The 18159-nt window shown below is 39.0% G+C and overlaps 1 protein-coding gene across 1 annotated transcript in view; it reads right to left on the bottom strand.

Moving 5' to 3' along the window:
* PCDH15 (protocadherin related 15) overlaps positions 1–18159 on the bottom strand; it is a 1630853-nt gene that overhangs the window by 204316 nt on the left and 1408378 nt on the right. The window contains exons 21-22 of the mRNA XM_087863140.1: positions 11473–11778; positions 8741–8965 (exon numbers count right to left, since the gene is read on the bottom strand). Of these exons, the coding sequence (XP_087719266.1) occupies positions 8741–8965; positions 11473–11778 (531 nt within the window). The remainder of the gene's footprint in view (positions 1–8740; positions 8966–11472; positions 11779–18159) is intronic.

Below are 18159 nucleotides of genomic sequence, written 5' to 3'. Positions count from 1 at the left end.
TTGCATGTAGCTGTCCAATTTTCCCAGCACCATTTATTGAAGAGACTGTCTTTTTCCCACCGGATGTTTTTTCCTGCTTTATCAAATATTAGTTGCCCAAAGAGCTGAGGGTCCATTTCTGGGCTCTCTATTCTGTTCCATTGGTCTATGCCAACACTGTAATTTTTCTGTACACGAGTTTCCCAAGGTCACATAAACTAAATAAGTTCCTACAAATTTTCCTCTTCTGTTTTTTTTTCATCTCAAAGGACACTTACAGCCTTAATGGTACAAGATACTTTTGGATAATTTGATTCTTCAGGGGGGAAAAAAAGGCATGTGATTTTCTAGTTGTCATATAGTTGCTAACAGTCTGAGTGCAGTGCCCCCCCCCCCTTATTTCCTGACAAAGTATTCACTAGGTTCACCTTCTAACCGCATGCATAGTGGATGTTTTTTATACTCTGGCCTCACAAACTGATTAGACACAAACATAAGTAAAAACTGAAGGCTCACAGGACTATTTCTTCTCCTCCTTTCCTTTGCTTTCCACTGGCAGGACCAAGAATAAATCCGTGCAGCTACTGTGGCAGCCTTCTCTTTGTAGTACATTGTACACATTTTGGGGTTGCAATCTTTTATCGTAGCTAAGATGTTCTTGCACAATGCATGATTTCAGAGGAGAAAATGTATTGAAATGAGACGCCAACAAGCATAATCAATAGCTCATTATATTTACGCTCCAGGGGTGTCTGAAGAAAAATGGACATATCTGCTTGTGTGCAAATGCTCTGTTACGCGGCAAAGAAGCTGCACCCTCCGAAACAGGCGCTTTTCTGTTGCCCGCTTTTCACTAGAGGGCAGTATTGGCAAAAAGAAGCATATCCTCTTCTGTCTTATTAACAATTTTATCATGAAGACCTGTAATAGTTTGCTTTCTGGGGTTATAATTTTTGTTGGTCTGAAAAAAATTACTGTTCATGTTTCTAGAGAGTGTTCTGGATGTTAGCATGGTTCTCATCTAGGACAACACTATGCTCTTCTCAGAAAAAACAATGAACCAGTCAATTCATCATTTGTTTCCATATCTCAAGCAAATAAGACTGTACCTGAAGGGACAGTGAGCTAGAAAGAAGAAAATATGAGTTCCATTGATTTATTTTCTAAATTAAAGCCTAACTTAATCACAGAAACCATTTCTACTTCGGCAGACGGAGGCAGGGATCTAAGGAACCTTTGTAAACTAGCATCCCAGGGAGATGGGCACTTGCGGGGAGACTGCAAATTAATGGCAGGTTTCCACAAAAAGTAGAGAAAGAGATGACAAGAACTTTGATTTTCCGGAATCAGGGGTAAGAATTGTTCTTGATAAGAGACATTTTCCAGACAGAAGAGAACTAGATGTTTGTACTCCTATCATCTTTTTTAAAGGGTTGGAAATACAGTGAATGCCAGCGCTCATCCTCCGCGCGCGCGCGTGCTCAGCCAGGGACATGGAGGGGGCGCTGGTGGCTGGGGGGGGGGGGGTGCTCCTTGGTGCTGTCCACCTACAACTGTTTGCTGCCCGTCCTCCAAAATGCTTTGAGGCTTGAGAAGCCGATGCCCGTCTATCTTGGCACAAGATGCAGTTGACTTCTCGGTCCGTTCCCTTCCAGGCGCCTTCCATGCGCTGTCCCGACTGCTGTTTGTCCTGCTGGCTGCCTTCTGCTGTTCCTTCCCTCCTGCGAGTTCTACTTCTCTTTTTGTCTTGTGTGACTCTGCTCCCTTCTCTCTCTTCTCCCTCTGTGCAGAGGATCAAAACAGGCCCTATCTCCAGCCAAACAAATCTTTTTTCTGTTTTGCATCGGGTTCTCCTAAACACAACTCATAAACTTCCTCAACTTTTTTTTTTCTTCTTTTGCATCAAAACCTGCACTGAAAGTTTCTTTCTTAGAGGCGTGAGTTTGTTTTTGCTTTGGTTTGGTTTGATTTCCCAGGATGTAGTTATTCTGGGTTCTTGAGGGGCTGCATATGCCTCATGCAGGGGCGATCAAAGCTCTGCTTTGCTACACTAGCAAAATGTACACAGGGGCGCTCAGTCTCGCGCATACTGACGGAGGACCCCCCTCCCCCCGGGCCCGGGCATCAGGCAGTGCATGAGATGGTGGGGGTCTTGTTACTACCAAGAAAGGCACAGTTTCTGCTGGTACCAAGCTGACAGGTAGGAGTAGAAAGCAAAAATTAAATACATAATGCGGAGTGTGATGAATTTTATGAAAGAAGTACAAGATGTAATGAGAGCGCGTAGTAAGGAGTTGAACTAAATTTCACACAGGACGCCTCTCTGTTACTTTAGCAACGGCCCCATCCCTCACGCCGTCTGGCAGGTGGCACCTTCCTTCAGTGAGGTCGCTGGCTGCAGGAGGAGCACAGAGCTGGGCAGCATTGACCAACCCACAGCTGTAATACCTAATTCCATTCCCATCTGGTTTCCCAGTTTGGGAATGGTAACGTGGGGAGAAGGGAGCTGATGGGCTCTTGGGTTGTTTTCCAAGCCAGGAGGCTACGGGCCATTTAAAGAATACGTGCTTATCCTGAGCTAGAATCTTTGAGCGGTTTCCTTCTTACTTTTTCCATCGTGCACCAGGATTCTGTGTGTGACTGCTTTGTGTTTACTGTGCATCAGGCATCATGCCAGGTCTCTTAAATTGATCATCTCATTGCAGTATGTTAGCTATTTTATTTCTATTTTAATTATAAAGAAATCGAAGCTTAGAGAGGTCAGCTTGCTCGTGGTAATCCAGCTAATAAAGGGCAGACCCACGACCTCACACTGGCACGTCACACCCTACAGGAGACATTCTGATACGCGGACGTGAGGAGAAAGGGAACTGGCCCAGTTGTCAGAAGATTAAACATCAGATATTATATAAGATGATTTGAGTAGGATGCTCATTAAACAAATCCACACATAACTTTTTAAAGATCTGTGTTCAAAAATACTTTACAGTTTAAAAATTCTTCCAAGTAGCTATTATACTTTTATCTTGGCAACCTGGTAAGCTTCTAAATGTTGCATAATGCTAATCTATTTCTCTGAAGATAATTTTCATCATTATTTATAAAGCTTGGGTTTTGTTTGTTTGTTTTGGGTTAAGAAAAGAGACATATCAGTTGAATTTGTACATTTATTTATTTTTTAAAGATTTTATTTATTTATTTGACAGAGATAGAGACAGCCAGCGAGAGAGGGAACACAAGCAGGGGGAGTGGGAGAGGAAGAAGCAGGCTCATAGCGAGGAGCCTGATGTGGGGCTCGATCCCAGAACGCCGGGATCACGCCCTGAGCCGAAGGCAGACGCTTAACGACTGAGCCACCCAGGCGCCCCTGAATTTGTACATTTAAAACAACAATTGACTCAATATTTAACCCTACAGTTATTTTCACTAAAACTTAAGAAAGTGTTCCTCAAATTTCATTCTTTGGAAAACTAATCCTAACGGAAGCTTTATAAACAAAAAGAATCCCATAATTCCACTATGGAAAATGTGGGAAATCACTTCTTATTTTCTTGAGATTCACAATGTACACAAGCATGTTAAGGACTTTCATATGAAGGTGCGCAGTGGAGACATCTGTTTACTTCTGTGTGTCACACCATTTCTCAAGTCCATTTGTCTATGAAATTCTTTGTCTATGAGACACCCCTTATCATCTCGAGGAGCTCGTGCTCTGTGAAATATATCCTAAGGGGCCCTGAAAATACTGCAATATTGAAGGCACACACTGTGACTGTTTGGAATATTGACTTTGGTGAATTAAAGATTTCAGAGCATATATTGAGAATTCTGCTGCATCGAGAGTGCCCCCCGTCTGTGGCAGCCCTGTCATCAGGTAGCACTGGGACAGGTGTCAAGGATGGTGGTATTTGCTATCGACAGGGCTTATCAGCATCTCCTGCCCCCACTGGGAGGCAGTTCAGTTTTGGAGACTTCTGACAAATGGGAGAATGAGACAGTCGCTGAGGAGAAAAGAATGTAATTGTGTATGCAAAGTAAGGCACTTTCCTGGGACTCCCAGAAACCAGTCGGTGATATTTGAGGAGCCATGACAGAGACCCACAGAAATGTGAATTATTACTGCTAACTCTGGGGAGATACCTTTTTATTTGTTTCCTCTAGTTTGGTTGTTTAGAGGAAATATGTTACATCTTAGTTGTAAAACTCTAGAATAGCAGAAAATGCAGATACTTTAAGAAACGATCTGACTCTACCCCATGGCATGCTCTTCCTGATATATTCATATTCTTTAAATTTGCCAGTGAATAAATTAGAAAGAACACAGCAATAAGAATATGACGATGCAGAATAGAATAAAGGGGAATATTTGAAGGCCATAGTCCAAAGTATTTTCTCCAGTTTACCCAATCCTCAGGGAAAAGTCAGCAAGTCGTAAAAAATAATGATCACTTGATTAGCCCATACTCCCCCTGGCTGGCTCATTGAAATCCTCTCTTATTCCATTTTCTTCCTCCAGAGAAAGGGAAGGAGGATGCTATAAATCTTGAACTGTCCAGACTCTCCTCTGACCAAAGGAAATCCAGGACTCTGCCAATAACAGTCACCATGGAACATCAGCGGTGTGTCACCCCTGTCAGGTGTCCATGGTATGACAAGTGCTGCCTTGGTACCAGGCATTGAGCTTCTATCTAGAAAAGCTATCCTCATTCCTATATTCTATGGGAATAGGGACATTTGTCTTCCTGCTGGGAAGAAAATACCTCTGAAAGATGGAAACTAGCACCATCTTCAAGCCTCACTAAATTTCTCAACTGCCTCGGTCCTCGTGGATATTATCTTACTTCTGGCTCTTCCATCTCTCCCAGCCTACGCCCGCACCTGCACCTGTAATACAGGCAAATGCAGCTGGGGAGCAAAGCCTCCTTCTTTCATGGAAGGATCTCCCTCATCTTTGTGTACTGCAGTCATTCCACCCGAGGTTGCATTAAGCAGAAGGACTTAGGTCCTCTGCTTATCTTAGACAATCCTTCACAAGGCTGCCCAGCATCGCAGAGCCATTTACATATTTCGACTTTTCTGACTGGTCTTTCGCTTTTGGCTTACCGTAGAAGACAGACCTTTTCTTTCTGTGTATTTTCTATATTATATCACAACTCTGTTTGTAAGAACAGGTTTTTCTCTGGATTATGTTTTAAACTGTATAGAATTTTATTTTTATTTTTCAGAGATTTACTCATATCCTCTAATTTACTATTATATATTCAGTTATTCAGTATATCCAATAAATGTACAGTGAAGATGGCCTTGTGTATCAGTGTTCTGCAAAAACATTGCAACAAAAATACATATTATGTATTTGATCATCATTGGTTTTGTTCTGGATCACTAAGAAAGCATTCTGCATGTATCTGTGATAAAATTCTTTCTTTCTACTGCAGAAATATCTTTCTTTGCAAATATCACTTCCGTTTTCCCATTCTCACTCCAATTAGAAATAAGTTTGATGGACTAGATATTAAGCGTTTGATCTTTTTTTTCTTCTTCTTTACAAAAGAAAATTATGTTTCTTCTCATTTTCAAAGAGAGATCTTCAAGATACTTTCCCTGTGGTGACTGTTTTGGGTAGAAATATCTCTTAGCAAATACTATGCAATTATGTTATCAGCAAAACAGCTTGTCATACTGCAAGTAAACAGAACAATGACAGAAAATCTGCATGCTTGGAAAGACCTACATTTGTGAGGAAATGGGAATTGTGCTTCATTCTTCCCTTCAAAACAAACAAGCATGATATTTTTATAGGCCCCAATATTAGGTAATAGTTTTAAAGCTCTTCTTTGGGATAATCCTACCCCGAGTGACCAGAAGAAAGAAAAGCAAGTGTCAGCCTGCATTTGGGGAAATGTTCTGCAAATTTTATTATGCTTTCATCATCTTGAAAAAAGAAAGTGGCATTGAAAATGTCTAGAATTGGGACACCTGGGTGGCTGGTTTAAGTGGGCAAGTCTTAGTTTCAGCTCAAGTCATGATCTCAAGGTTGTGAGATCAAGGCCTGCAGTGGCTCCACACTCCGTGCAGAGTCTGCTTGAGATTCCTTACCTCTCCCTACCCATGTGCTCCTACCCCCATGCACACTGGCGTGCTCTCTCTCAAATAAATAAATAAATATCTTTAAGAAAAAGAAAAAAATGTCTAGAGTTGAATGCTGGTTAATTAAGTTTTGTCTTAAATTCACAATAAATCAGAAATAATTCAGTATAGGTCAGGAAGACCTGACCAATAAAACTGCTTGACTTCTCTAAATAAGATAAAGCCACTGATACAGGAAAAATTAGATCAACAATTCCGTTCTGAAGAAGGAATGAGTCCGTCGATGAGCAAATCCTTTTCACACACCAATGTGGTAGCCTCAAGTGACACCCATATGTTAAAATAAAGGGGTGACCAGGGATCATGAAATGCAGTTTAAGAAACTTCAGTCCCACATAGAGAACAAGACTTATTTAGAGCACATCTTGCTTGATTAGATGATATTTTTGGACCCAATCTTACTCCAATGACTTCTATTAAAAAAAAAAAAAATCCAAACAAATCAGTGTACACTGAACCCAGAGCAGCCAACTCAGAGTCTGTAATGGTTTGGAACTTTTCATTATGAGCCACAGCCCTCCTGAGAGACAAGGCTCTCCCATCTGAGTATCCATCTGTGGGTCTGGGAAGAATGTGCAGAAGGTAATTAGTAGCAAGTCTTTTCTTCCTTATTGTCCAAAACAGCCAATAAATGACCTTTTTTTTCTATTTTAAATGGGTTTTTTTGTTTTGTTTTTTGTTTTGTTTGTTTGTTTTTGAGGTCAAACCCACCAAACCATAGAGGTAGGCAAGTGCAGATCAGGGTAAGATGGCCTAACCTGTTCACGCGGTCCTGAGCCATTTCGCCATATTGTCAGTTCACTGAGGTCAGTCTCATCTTAGCCTTCCTCATTTCTTTACCTGCTGAGATATCTTCATAGCCAAAACGTTATCATGTCCCTAAAGTGCTTTTGGAAACAGATTTCTAAATTTCTAAATGTTACAGCACAGTAGTGTGGCAAAATCATATTTCAAAATATGAATTAAAGCCCCTCAGGCCATCTGTGATTGTTCTTTCTCCAACTCACTAGAACGTCATTGTCTTGGGAAAGAGACACACAAACTGAAATTCAGGTGACTCAAGGAAAGATTCTAGCAGCTCAAATTTCTATTCCCAAAGAGGACTTAATGCTGAATAAAACTTTAACTCCCTGAAATAACATAATTTCTTAGGCCAGAGAGACACACAATGGGAGAAGTAGGTAAAAAGCCGTTGTGGATGCCTGGGAAAGAAGGAAGTCAGACCCTGAAAAAACTCTCGATGCAGCTTTCAGGCATTTGAGAATGGAAGGGATGTTTGTGTCCCAAGGTAGTTTAGGGGAGACAGCAGGACCCCAGGGAAGAAATATCATGTGTGCACTGGCAGATAAGCTAGGTAAGGTGTAAAGAAGATGTGTGGAATAATTTCTGTGTCTCTCTCTGATTGCAGGATTACCCATAAAACAACAACAAAACAAAACAAAACACTAAAACCCAGACCCAAAGATGTTATAGTCAAGAACATTAGAGCAGTTACCTACAATGATAAATAATGTCATGTTAATTATATACTGGTGCAGTCTCTAACAGTCTTCTGTGTATTCATACCAGCATTTTATTGTCTAAGAAAACCAGTAGTATGTATTAGTTATTTATCAGTTAAATGATCAAACATAATTTCAAAAAAGTGATTATTTCTGATTCCACCATTTCCATACTGCCATAACCTCCAAAAATGAACACAGTAAAAAACAAAACAAAACAACAAAACACACACACACACAAAAAAACCCAATGAGCATAGTAGAAACATTGCCTACGACCTGTGTACCTTATGAGCTTGTATACATCTAGCCCTCTCTTGACAGCACGTTTCAAGAATTAGAGTCAACCCCAGTACCTAACTTCCTTTCATTCTAAGCAAAAATCCATCCTCAGAAAACATTTGTGACGCCTTCCCCACGAGAAAAGGGTTCCTTTGGAAGGAGCAGAGGAATCTGACAGTTTAGGACACAGCTCAGATGACCTTTCCATACACTAACATTTGAGAACTGATAAATCTCTCCTCATGTCTTCTTTTAAAGACTTCTTAAAAATCACTCGAATCCCAAAAGGTCGAAGATTCCAAGCTCTTTCAGGCAAGCACTTGGCACAGGTTATTACAATGAATGAGATAAATCTGGCGCAGCCAACAAAGGCCTCACAGAACTTGAATGTGGCTGAGCCAGAACCTGACCCCAGTTCCATCTGATTCCAAAGCTTATTTCATTCCACAATCTCAGGGCCTTAGAACTCTTACCTTTTCTGTAATCTTCTCTTTTTAAATTGAAGGGTTTGGATGAAGTCATTATCCCTGGTGCTGTAAAATTTGGACTAAACTATAGTCTGGAGAAACTGGGACTAGTTTAAAATCCCAGAGCTATGGGAACATTTGGGCAGCCACAGTGGTTAAATTCTTATTTAGTGTTTCACTCAAATGTATCTTTCATACTTCAACAATATGGTTATTTCTCAAGTCTTACACATTTCAGACTCTATGTTCTAGGTCTGGTGTTACTATGTTTTTATGAGTCGCTGCCCCTAGATATTTAGCATGGTACAGACTCAGAAGAGAGTATGGAGTTGGCCACCAAGAGTCATCTGTGCTCCTTACCTTTACTATCACCGTGACCGTAGCAATACCAGGTGGCATTGTTCCATAAATATCGAAGGCCTCCACGAGAAACGTGATGCTTGCTTCCTGCTCCGGAAATGACTCATAGTCCAAACTCCTTAAAAGGGAGAGTTCTCCTGTAAATGGATGTAGTGCAAAAAAGTGCTTTACTTCTGGGCTTCGGATCCGGTAAGACACATTTGCTCCAAGGTCAACATCTTTGGCCTGTAACAAGTGAAGCAGAAGGATGGTCGTATCAGAGGTGTTACCAAACCAGAGCTGTGCAAGGCTGATGGAGGTCATGGGTCAGTAGCTAGGACAGCATTAACTTAATGACGACCGCAAGGCATGTTTCGGAGACTAGCGTGTTTTTAAGTAATTTACCAAAAAGAGGAAGGAAAGAGAGAAACAGAGACCCATGACATTTTGTCTTTATTTTTATCTTACATTTATTTTCCCTGAGAAATCACTAACTAAAAGAATCATACCACAGTAAAGAAATGAATCTTGTCATAACCTATTGTGTATTATTTCCTGCTAATTCTATAACCTTGAAAAATAGTATTTTAAATAAAAATAAAGTTTTATTGAGTGTTTTTCACAAGCATGATAGATAATTAAAGGAGTATAAGGAACACAAGAACATTTAACTAATAATTTCTCCTTACAAGGAGCCTATAATACATTTCTAGACATCATTGAACTATACTCTCTTCGTTTATTAACCTTTATTGAGTAGTTATTATGCACAAGAAGCACAAGATGAACCAAGACACCAATCCTGCCCTCCAGGTTAATGTCTCAAAAAGACAAATGAAGAAGACACAAATACCAAAATAGAAGGAAAACAGGGACATGGCGGCTGAAAGGTGTTCAGAATTGGGGGTGACATGTTCTAGCTGCAGGTCTCCCAGGATGATGAGGGCTGACCGGCCAATGCAGCTCTAGTGGAGGAAATGGAATGGGATTGGGGGGATGGGGAGATGAGCTGTGTTAGGACGTGCACACAGGAACCCATGCACCTGCTACGTGAACTTTTGTCTTGGCTTCCTCCAGTCAGTTACTGACATCACAACCAGAAGACATTGGGAAAGCACAGATTTTATGACGTCATTTTCCTATCTAAAATCCTTCTTGTTTTCTCATTCTCCTGAATGTGACAAGAAGGATCCATACAATTCCTAGTCCTGTAGCTCTTCCTTGTCTCCTCTCCTCCAGGATTTTGAGCAGGTTCATTCCAGTGCCTTGAATAACATTTCTCCCTCTTTGCTAGAATAATTCCTCCTTGCTCCTCAGGTCACAGTGTAGAAAGCAACCATCTAAATCTCAAGACCAGATTTCTAAACTCTCCAGATTAGTTTGAGTTCCACCTGTCATCTCTGAGGTCCCTCTCTCGGAGAACCTCTATTGCAATTATGGATTTACTGCCTGTTTGCCACACCAGACTGAGAACCCCATGAAGGCAGGAAATCTGGTCCACGTTGGAATCCCCAAAGTCTAAGAGGAGCTGGCGTACAATAAACACTGGAAATATGTGTGTTGAATAAATAGATGAATAAGTGAACAGATGAACAGGAGAATAAATGGAGAAATATGGACCTTTCCTTGGTTGGCACCTGCCTTTTTTAGATTTATTAATGTTTTTGCTTAAATATTGAGTTGAATCATGAAAAAAAACAGAAGTTCTTGAAATCCAGGCTAACAGAGTTCAAGTTGTGGATGACAGGTCAAGAAAGTACTAGAATCTTTTTTTCCCCAAAAAATTATACTTCATAGACCATCTGTGTCAGAATTAAAAGGGGTTGTTGCTTAAAATGCAGATTTCTGAGCTTAATCTACTGAATCAGAATGTCCAGAGTTTCTGGTAATATTGTAGCTGAGGAATGAAATAGGGCTCGGATGTGGGGACACCGTTTAAAAGGAGAGTCAGACCTCTGGAAGGATGCCAATTGTTCACTGAAAGTGAAAAAATAATGGGTTCAGCAATATCCTCTTTCTGTAAAATATATGGAAAATCTCTACCTGTGTGTTTATGTGTGTGTGCATATACATGTATATATGAATATATACACACAAACATACGTATATATGTACACACCTGGATAATGCACATTTACATATATGTAAATATGGAATATTTATTCAAATATATACATATATAGTTATGTATGCATATATCTGCAAAATGCATATATACATATATGGAAATATGGAAATATTTATTTGAATATATACATGCATAGATATATATGCACACACCTGCATACATGCATATTTACATATATACAAATATGAAAATATTTTATTTCATATCGTGTGAGCACAAAGATAAATGTCACAGAATACACTTACAAATTTAACACTGAGCACTCTGGAGGTACAAAGTGGGGGATTACTAAATTTTTCTTTATAGACTATTGTTATCGTCAATTTTTACAATAAATATATAGCATTGATTTTGTGAATTAAAAAGAATTATTAAGATGTGTTAATTGATTTCTTGGAAACGTACCTTTTCTCCTCTTAATTGTTGGTATATTCCTAAAGTAGGGTTGTTACATAAAACACAATATGCAAAATTTGAAAGATACTTCTATTAAAACTTTACTCATTGTTATCTGAAATTAGAATTTAACTGGGTGTGTTGTTTTTGTATTTGCTAAATCTGCAACCTACACAAACGGCAGATCTTCTAAGGTTGAATTCAGGAACTGTCTGCTTCCCCCACATACCTCTATCTGCAGGAAGGTGGTCCCAGCCGGCAGGTTCTCTTCCACGACGACAGTATACGTTGAATTGGTGAACACAGGACTGTTATCATCAATATCCAAAACTTTGATGGCCAGTGTGAGCGTCGAGTGACGGGGATGCACCGCTCCGTCGGTGGCCACAACCACAAGCTCGTAGTAGTCCCTGACCTCTCTGTTAAGCTTCACTGGTGTGTAAATGCTCCCATTGGATGTGATGCGAAAGAGGTTATTGAAGCTGCCCAAACTGTAGTGCACTTGGCCATTTATTCCAGCATCAGGGTCCGTTGCCTGAATAGAAATGGAAACAAAGGAATTCACATAGTATGTTTTATCCTGCTTTTTTCACCTTACATTTTGCTATGGTGTGCTGCTAGAAGGGGATAGTTGACAAATCATGGCATATTTTCAACTGAATATTCTTTTTTCTCTAGGGAGAAAACTAAAAAGGATAATGACAATGTAATGCAAAAGTCTAGAACTTGAAAAGAAATATACTGTGGTTGAATTATTCTTCATTCAAAATGACCATGACATACACTGATAATATCACTAGCAATAACAATATTATATTATGACAGAAAACTCACATTACAGGAATACTGGATTTTTCCTGTACTATCATTTCTTTAATGATTTTGAATTCTAAATCAGGAAAACACATTTAGTTTTTAATTAATTTAACATAATGCACTAGATGACAACTTAAGATGCTATAGTATTTTTTGTTCAAGCACTTTCTATATTCATTTTCCTATATATTTTTTCAGGCACTATATATCTCATTTAATCCTCACCATGCTCTTTTTTTTTTTAAGGCTTTATTTTTATTTATTTGAGAGAGAGCAGGAGTGCACAAGCAAGGGAGGGGCAAAGAGACAAGGAGAAGCAGACTCACCCCTGAGTAGGGAGCCCAATGTGGGACTTGATCCCAGGACCCCAGAATCATGACCTGAGCCAAAGGCAGATGTTTAACCAACTGAGCCACCCAGGTGGCTAATCCTCACCGTGTTCTTATGAATAAATATAACTGTTCCCATTTTGCAAATGAGAGAATGGTGTCTTAGGGAATTTAAAGCTCTTGCTTAGAGTTACATTAGAAATAAATATACAGTACGGTACAGTTCTTGGTACATATAAAACTACTTAATAAATATTTGTGGAGCTAATGAATGTTGAAATAAATAAATGCATGAAACTGACATTTAAAACTAAATCTGCTCCCAAACCCAAATGGGAATAAAAGTATTGTAAATGTAAAGCGCCTGCAAAGGGCTCTTTAATATTAGAATACAATCTCCAAATGATAATTAAGAATTACTGATATTATGATAACATATTAACTAAAAATTTTAAGTCACATAAAAATCACTTTGCATCAAATAAAATGCGTAAATTTTGAGTGAATATTCTTCCAACAGAGTGTAGTGAGAATTAATCTTATCCAAACTCAATTGTGATATAAATGATGACTGTCACTCTCAACTATTACGCATTTTGTGTTCAATAATGTTACTGTTTTTCAAAGAAACTGGAATAAATATTAGAAGCCGTGAAATGTGTTATAATTCTGTCCTAAACTGTTGCTAAGGAAAGGAAGGCAGACACTTGACTCCGTTATGAGCTGTGGACACAATAAAATCATTTAATAGCCACAAAGCCTGGAATGCAATAGGATGGATTTTAATAGCACAAATGCAGATGTATATCCAATTTTATAAATTCTGGCAAAGCATGTTGGGGGCATTGCTGAATGTTTATGTCTTGTTTGAAATGGTAAAGTCCAATATGTGAGAGTCATGTTTGCAAATGTGCTCGTTCTCTGTGTCATAATGCCAGATGGTCCAGCGAGATTTGCCCCTTTGACTCATCAAAACACAAATAAAGGTTGAAACCTGAGAACAGGTGAAAAAGGCACTGCAGGAATGCCCAAAGAGGAAGAAACACTGTGAATGAGTTGAAGAGTTTCCATAGACATACATTCTTTACCTTTACATTGCTCCTAGAATTTGCCATACAAATTACTGACAAATTATTCAAGCTTGTCACTTAGAGGAAAAACCAAATGACAACACTAACCCCCTCAGGGAAAAAGAAAAGAAAAAACCCTATTTTTTTTTTATCTGAAATCATCACATAAATAGAAAAATGTACTCCAATAATATAATATAAATAGGTCTTATTTCTTAACAGCAACAATAATATAATATAAATAGGTCTTATTTCTTAACAGCAACATTCATGGAACTTTCAGAGATTTTTCTGTTTGTGGGAATTCTTACGATCACAAAATCATTTATATAACCAGCAATGTAAATGATTCTTGTTCAAATTATGCTTTTATTCATCCATATAACAGCAGATGTCATATATAATGGTTCAGTTTGACTAATGTGGCTGTGTGTGTGCATACGTGTGTGTATGTGTGTATACATGTGTGTGGGGGATTCTGTATGTACTGCTTTATACACCTTTAGTTGCTCAGCCAATATCTTCTCAAATGCCTCATACATATCTCTGTTAGTTTTCTATTCCTGCCATAACAAATGACCACAAATTTAGCAGTTTACAAAATACGAGTTTCTTATTTTATAGCTCTATAGGACAGAAGTTCAACATGGGTCTCACCAGGCTAAACTCAAGATACAGACAGGGCTGTGTTTCTTTCTGGAAGCTGTAGGGGAAGCTCCCGTTCCTTGTTTGCTGGAGTTGTTGACAGAATTCAGTTGCTTGAGTTGCAGGATTGAGATCCCCACCTCCTTTTTGGTTATCATATGAAGACCATTCCCAGCTTCTCAAGGCCACCCACAGCCCTTGGCTCATGGCCATCTCCTCCATCTTTAAAGCCAGCAATGGTAGGTCAAGTCCCGCTCACACTTTGACCCCTCCTCTTTCTTCTTCCATCTCATCCCTCTAACCCATTCTCTTCCCATCTTCTTCCAGTTTTAAGGGCTTGTACGACTGCATTGTATCCCACTTGGACAATCCAGAATAATCTTCCTGTTGTGAGATCCTTAACCTCAATCACATCTACAAACTCCTTTTGCCGTGTAAGGTAACATATTCATATGTGGGGGCCTATTTGGGGGCCATTATTCTGTGTCATAGAATCAGAAACTTAACCTGTCTGTAATTGAACACTTGATTACATCTATGTCCAAATCTTGTTTACCGCCAACATTCTCCTTTCAGTAGATGGTGCTTCTACCAACATAATAGGTTTTGCAAGAAGAAAAGTAGATATTTCAGAGCTCTCCCTCTTTTATCTTCTCAATTATTCATTCATCCAATAATTTGAGAAAAACTTATTTAATTCTATATATGAAGCTCAGCTCCAGGCTGTGAGATACATAGTATATTAAGTACGAAGGTCCAAGAACTAATGTCATTTATAGAATAATCCCTGTCTATCCATAATATGTCAGCCCCCCCCCCCATATAATATCTCACTCCTAACCATCTTGGTTCAAACCACACCAACTACAGCTTAGATCACTAAATTACTCGCTAATTCTTTTCTTTCACTTACACCCCTTCAGAAAGACCTTTTATAAAAGAGAAAATAATGACATCAGTCCTCTGCATAACCATTGCCTTGGGCAATATTCAAACCTTTAACATAGACAAGAGGTTGCAAAGAAAATGCTGCTTTCACTGTGTTCTCTCTAACCTCCAAACTTTTCCCAAACCCTCTGTTTACAGGGCTCCTGCTATCACTCACCAGGCTCCCACTCACACATCTTCCAAGTGTCAAGTTAAACATCATTTCCTCAAAGCAGTGTTCTCTGATTCCTGAAATGGAGATTAGACTCTCCTGCTGTACATATGCCAAAAGCTCCATACACCCGTCACTTCTGCCACTTTTGATAATTTCTAATTATGTATTTATCAATGAGCTTATTTAAGAACTCGTCTCATTTTGTAAAACAAGGTAGGCCATTAAGAGTACAGTCTGGGCTTTTCTGTTTTCACTGAATGCTCAATGCCTAGTATAGTTCCTGGAGCATAGCAGGCATGCAATAGATACTTAAATTCATAAATGAATTATATTTATTAATATATATAAATGAATGTATTAGTACTGCTATGTAGTAGCTGTTAGAATTCTTAGAGTTATTTTATTCATTGTATATCTATTGTTTGGTTTTATCTTGACTCTTGCTTTATTATCCTCTGTGATTTTGGTTAGGAATCTAAAAACAAAAACTGTGGAATTATTGGAATTGCGAATAGGGCTTTGATCACTTTGGTGAAACTATTGATTCTATGCTGAAAAATACCATTTTTTGGAAGAACGCAGTGATATTTTATCACGACCTAAACAAGCATATGACAAGTAAATATCTTTGTACTTTTAGCATTTTGTAGAATGACAAGGAGGGATTATGTATGGTAAGGTGGCAAATGATTGTTCTACAAGAAGAGATTGCTATATTGGTCTCAGTGTTCCCAGCATACTATTTTTTGATGTCATTAACGTTGGTATGTCATTTTTTCTCTCTAGGTCTCAGATATCTCAACTATAAAATAAAATATGTGGAGTACGGAGCAGTTTTGAATCTCTTTTCCTACCATTATGCATGTCAGAGATGAAATTCACAAACATGGCACAGATCATCAATTACAACATGAATAAGATAGGCTATAGCTACAGAAGGATTTTCTATAGTTGCAATGCTATGTTTCTGTTCCATTGAATAAAATATATGCAAATTTAAGTAAACAGGCACTACTATAGATTTAGCCTAATAATTAATATTGGAACAATGCAAACGTAGTACCTGGATTGCTAATCAGGGACTCGCACGAGACTTCACATTTGATTTTAACAACCCGTGTTTACTAAGTGCTGCTCTAGAGGACTGTGAGGAGGCTTGGTCTGACAAGAGACTGAGAGATAAGAACAAGCTTCCATTTCAGAATGAACCACCTGCATTCCCCAAACTGCCATATTAACCGTATTTTCCCGTGGGAACTTCCAATGCATATTAGCTCAGAGAAGTGCTTTATTAAAAGGTCTTCTTTATTTAGGATTGTTGAGTGGGAACTTTCTCCCCCATGTTTCATCTTGCTAAGAGGAAGGACATTTTAGCAAGACAACTGCCCTGTCTCTGTTCCGTCTCCCTCTTGGGAATGGTGAATTTGGTAGGAAGAATTGGGTAAATGTCGCCTTTAAGATCTGTTTGTAAAGATATCCTGTGGTTTGCTCCTTTAGCTGTATAAGCTCTTCCCCTATGGATGCCTACAATTCCAGCCTCACCCGTAGAAGAAGAGCTGTGTGGGTGAGTTTAGCTGTAGGCTGCAGCATTATCCAACCCCCCAGCCCTCCCACTAAGCTTTTTTCCCTCCAAAACCAGTGTCACCCATCTGCCAGAGGAGAGGAATCTGGGCAAGCTACAGGATGTTCGTTACTATTATCTTCAAGCCCCCCAGGTGTTTATAGCACAGTTTCCAAAGGGATTTCATCACAGACCCTTTTCCACTGCTGTTTGTTTAGCAGAATACTTACTAATATCTTGAAGGACATACAGTTTGTTAAATACTGCTATAGTTCACTGAGCAAAGCTAAGAATAAGGCCTCCTTTTAATAAATCTGTCCGTGGTATTTTTCACACAATATTTCCACTTTGTACTCTTTGTTCTCCAAGACACATTGAAAATGACTATTGTAATGGTGCATACTCCCAGCCATGCCAGGATTCTTAAAATGGTCTACAGTGAAATAATATATAGGAGAGAAAGTATAATAAAAAAATATATGCTTTCAGCAGGACAGCGAGAGGATTTTTTTCAAATGGCTGAAATTGATAGAAAAGGCCATGGGGAGAGAAAGAAATATTGGGTTTTAGCCATGGCTTTGATAAAGTAACTCTGGGTATGAGTTTTCCTTATGCTACATTTCATGGAGTGTTAGTTAATGTCCCTTAGGATGCGAGTACGTTCTTTCAGGGACAAAAGTGAGAGGAGGTAAAGAGAGAAGGGAAAGTCTGGGTTCAAATAAACAAACTTGAGAAACTGAGATTAAGGAAAATTCAAAATGTTTTATTACTTCGTAATTCCTGAAGTGTCATTACTATTTTAGTGAATGAGGTGAAATTCCCAAGCGGGCTATGCTATGCACCAGATTTAGAAATCTGGAGCAATGGAAAGGTCACCTCCTTTCAACATGTTGCACAAACGATAGAAAGAAGCCAAGACTCCTATGCCTCATCTCTTCCAACCTGCATTTTCTGCATGCCCTTACTATCCGCTTTCCTGTACAAACTCTCCACTCAGGTCAAGTCAATTCTCTACATTTTCCTAGGACTCAGCATATACTTTATGACATTTTCTTCAAGGCTTGCCACAACGATTCCTTTTTTACCTCTGTAATTCCAATCATTTATCCATTCCTCCAATCCTGGCCCCAGTTCTGCCTCTTCTAGTGAAAGTTCCAGCATTTGCAGATCATGCCATAAATCAGAATTCTATACTTGACAAACGGCTCTCTGTATCACGGTTAGTTTACACCCATTCCCACAACCATGATCCTTTTGGAAGGAACTTGTGTCATTGCTCTCTGTGCATTGAATTTTTCAAAAATACATCAATCTCTATCTTACAGTGGGATGATTTGTGGAAAGAAAATAGCCAAATCCATATTCAACAGGTGGACTGAAAATAAATGTTAGA

Source organism: Ursus americanus, chromosome 6 (genome assembly GCF_024610735.1).
Source record: "Ursus americanus isolate L20-20 chromosome 6, mUrsAme1.1.p, whole genome shotgun sequence".
In the NCBI taxonomy this organism is placed as follows: domain Eukaryota; kingdom Metazoa; phylum Chordata; class Mammalia; order Carnivora; family Ursidae; genus Ursus; species Ursus americanus.
This window is presented reverse-complemented; position numbering and strand designations above follow the sequence as displayed.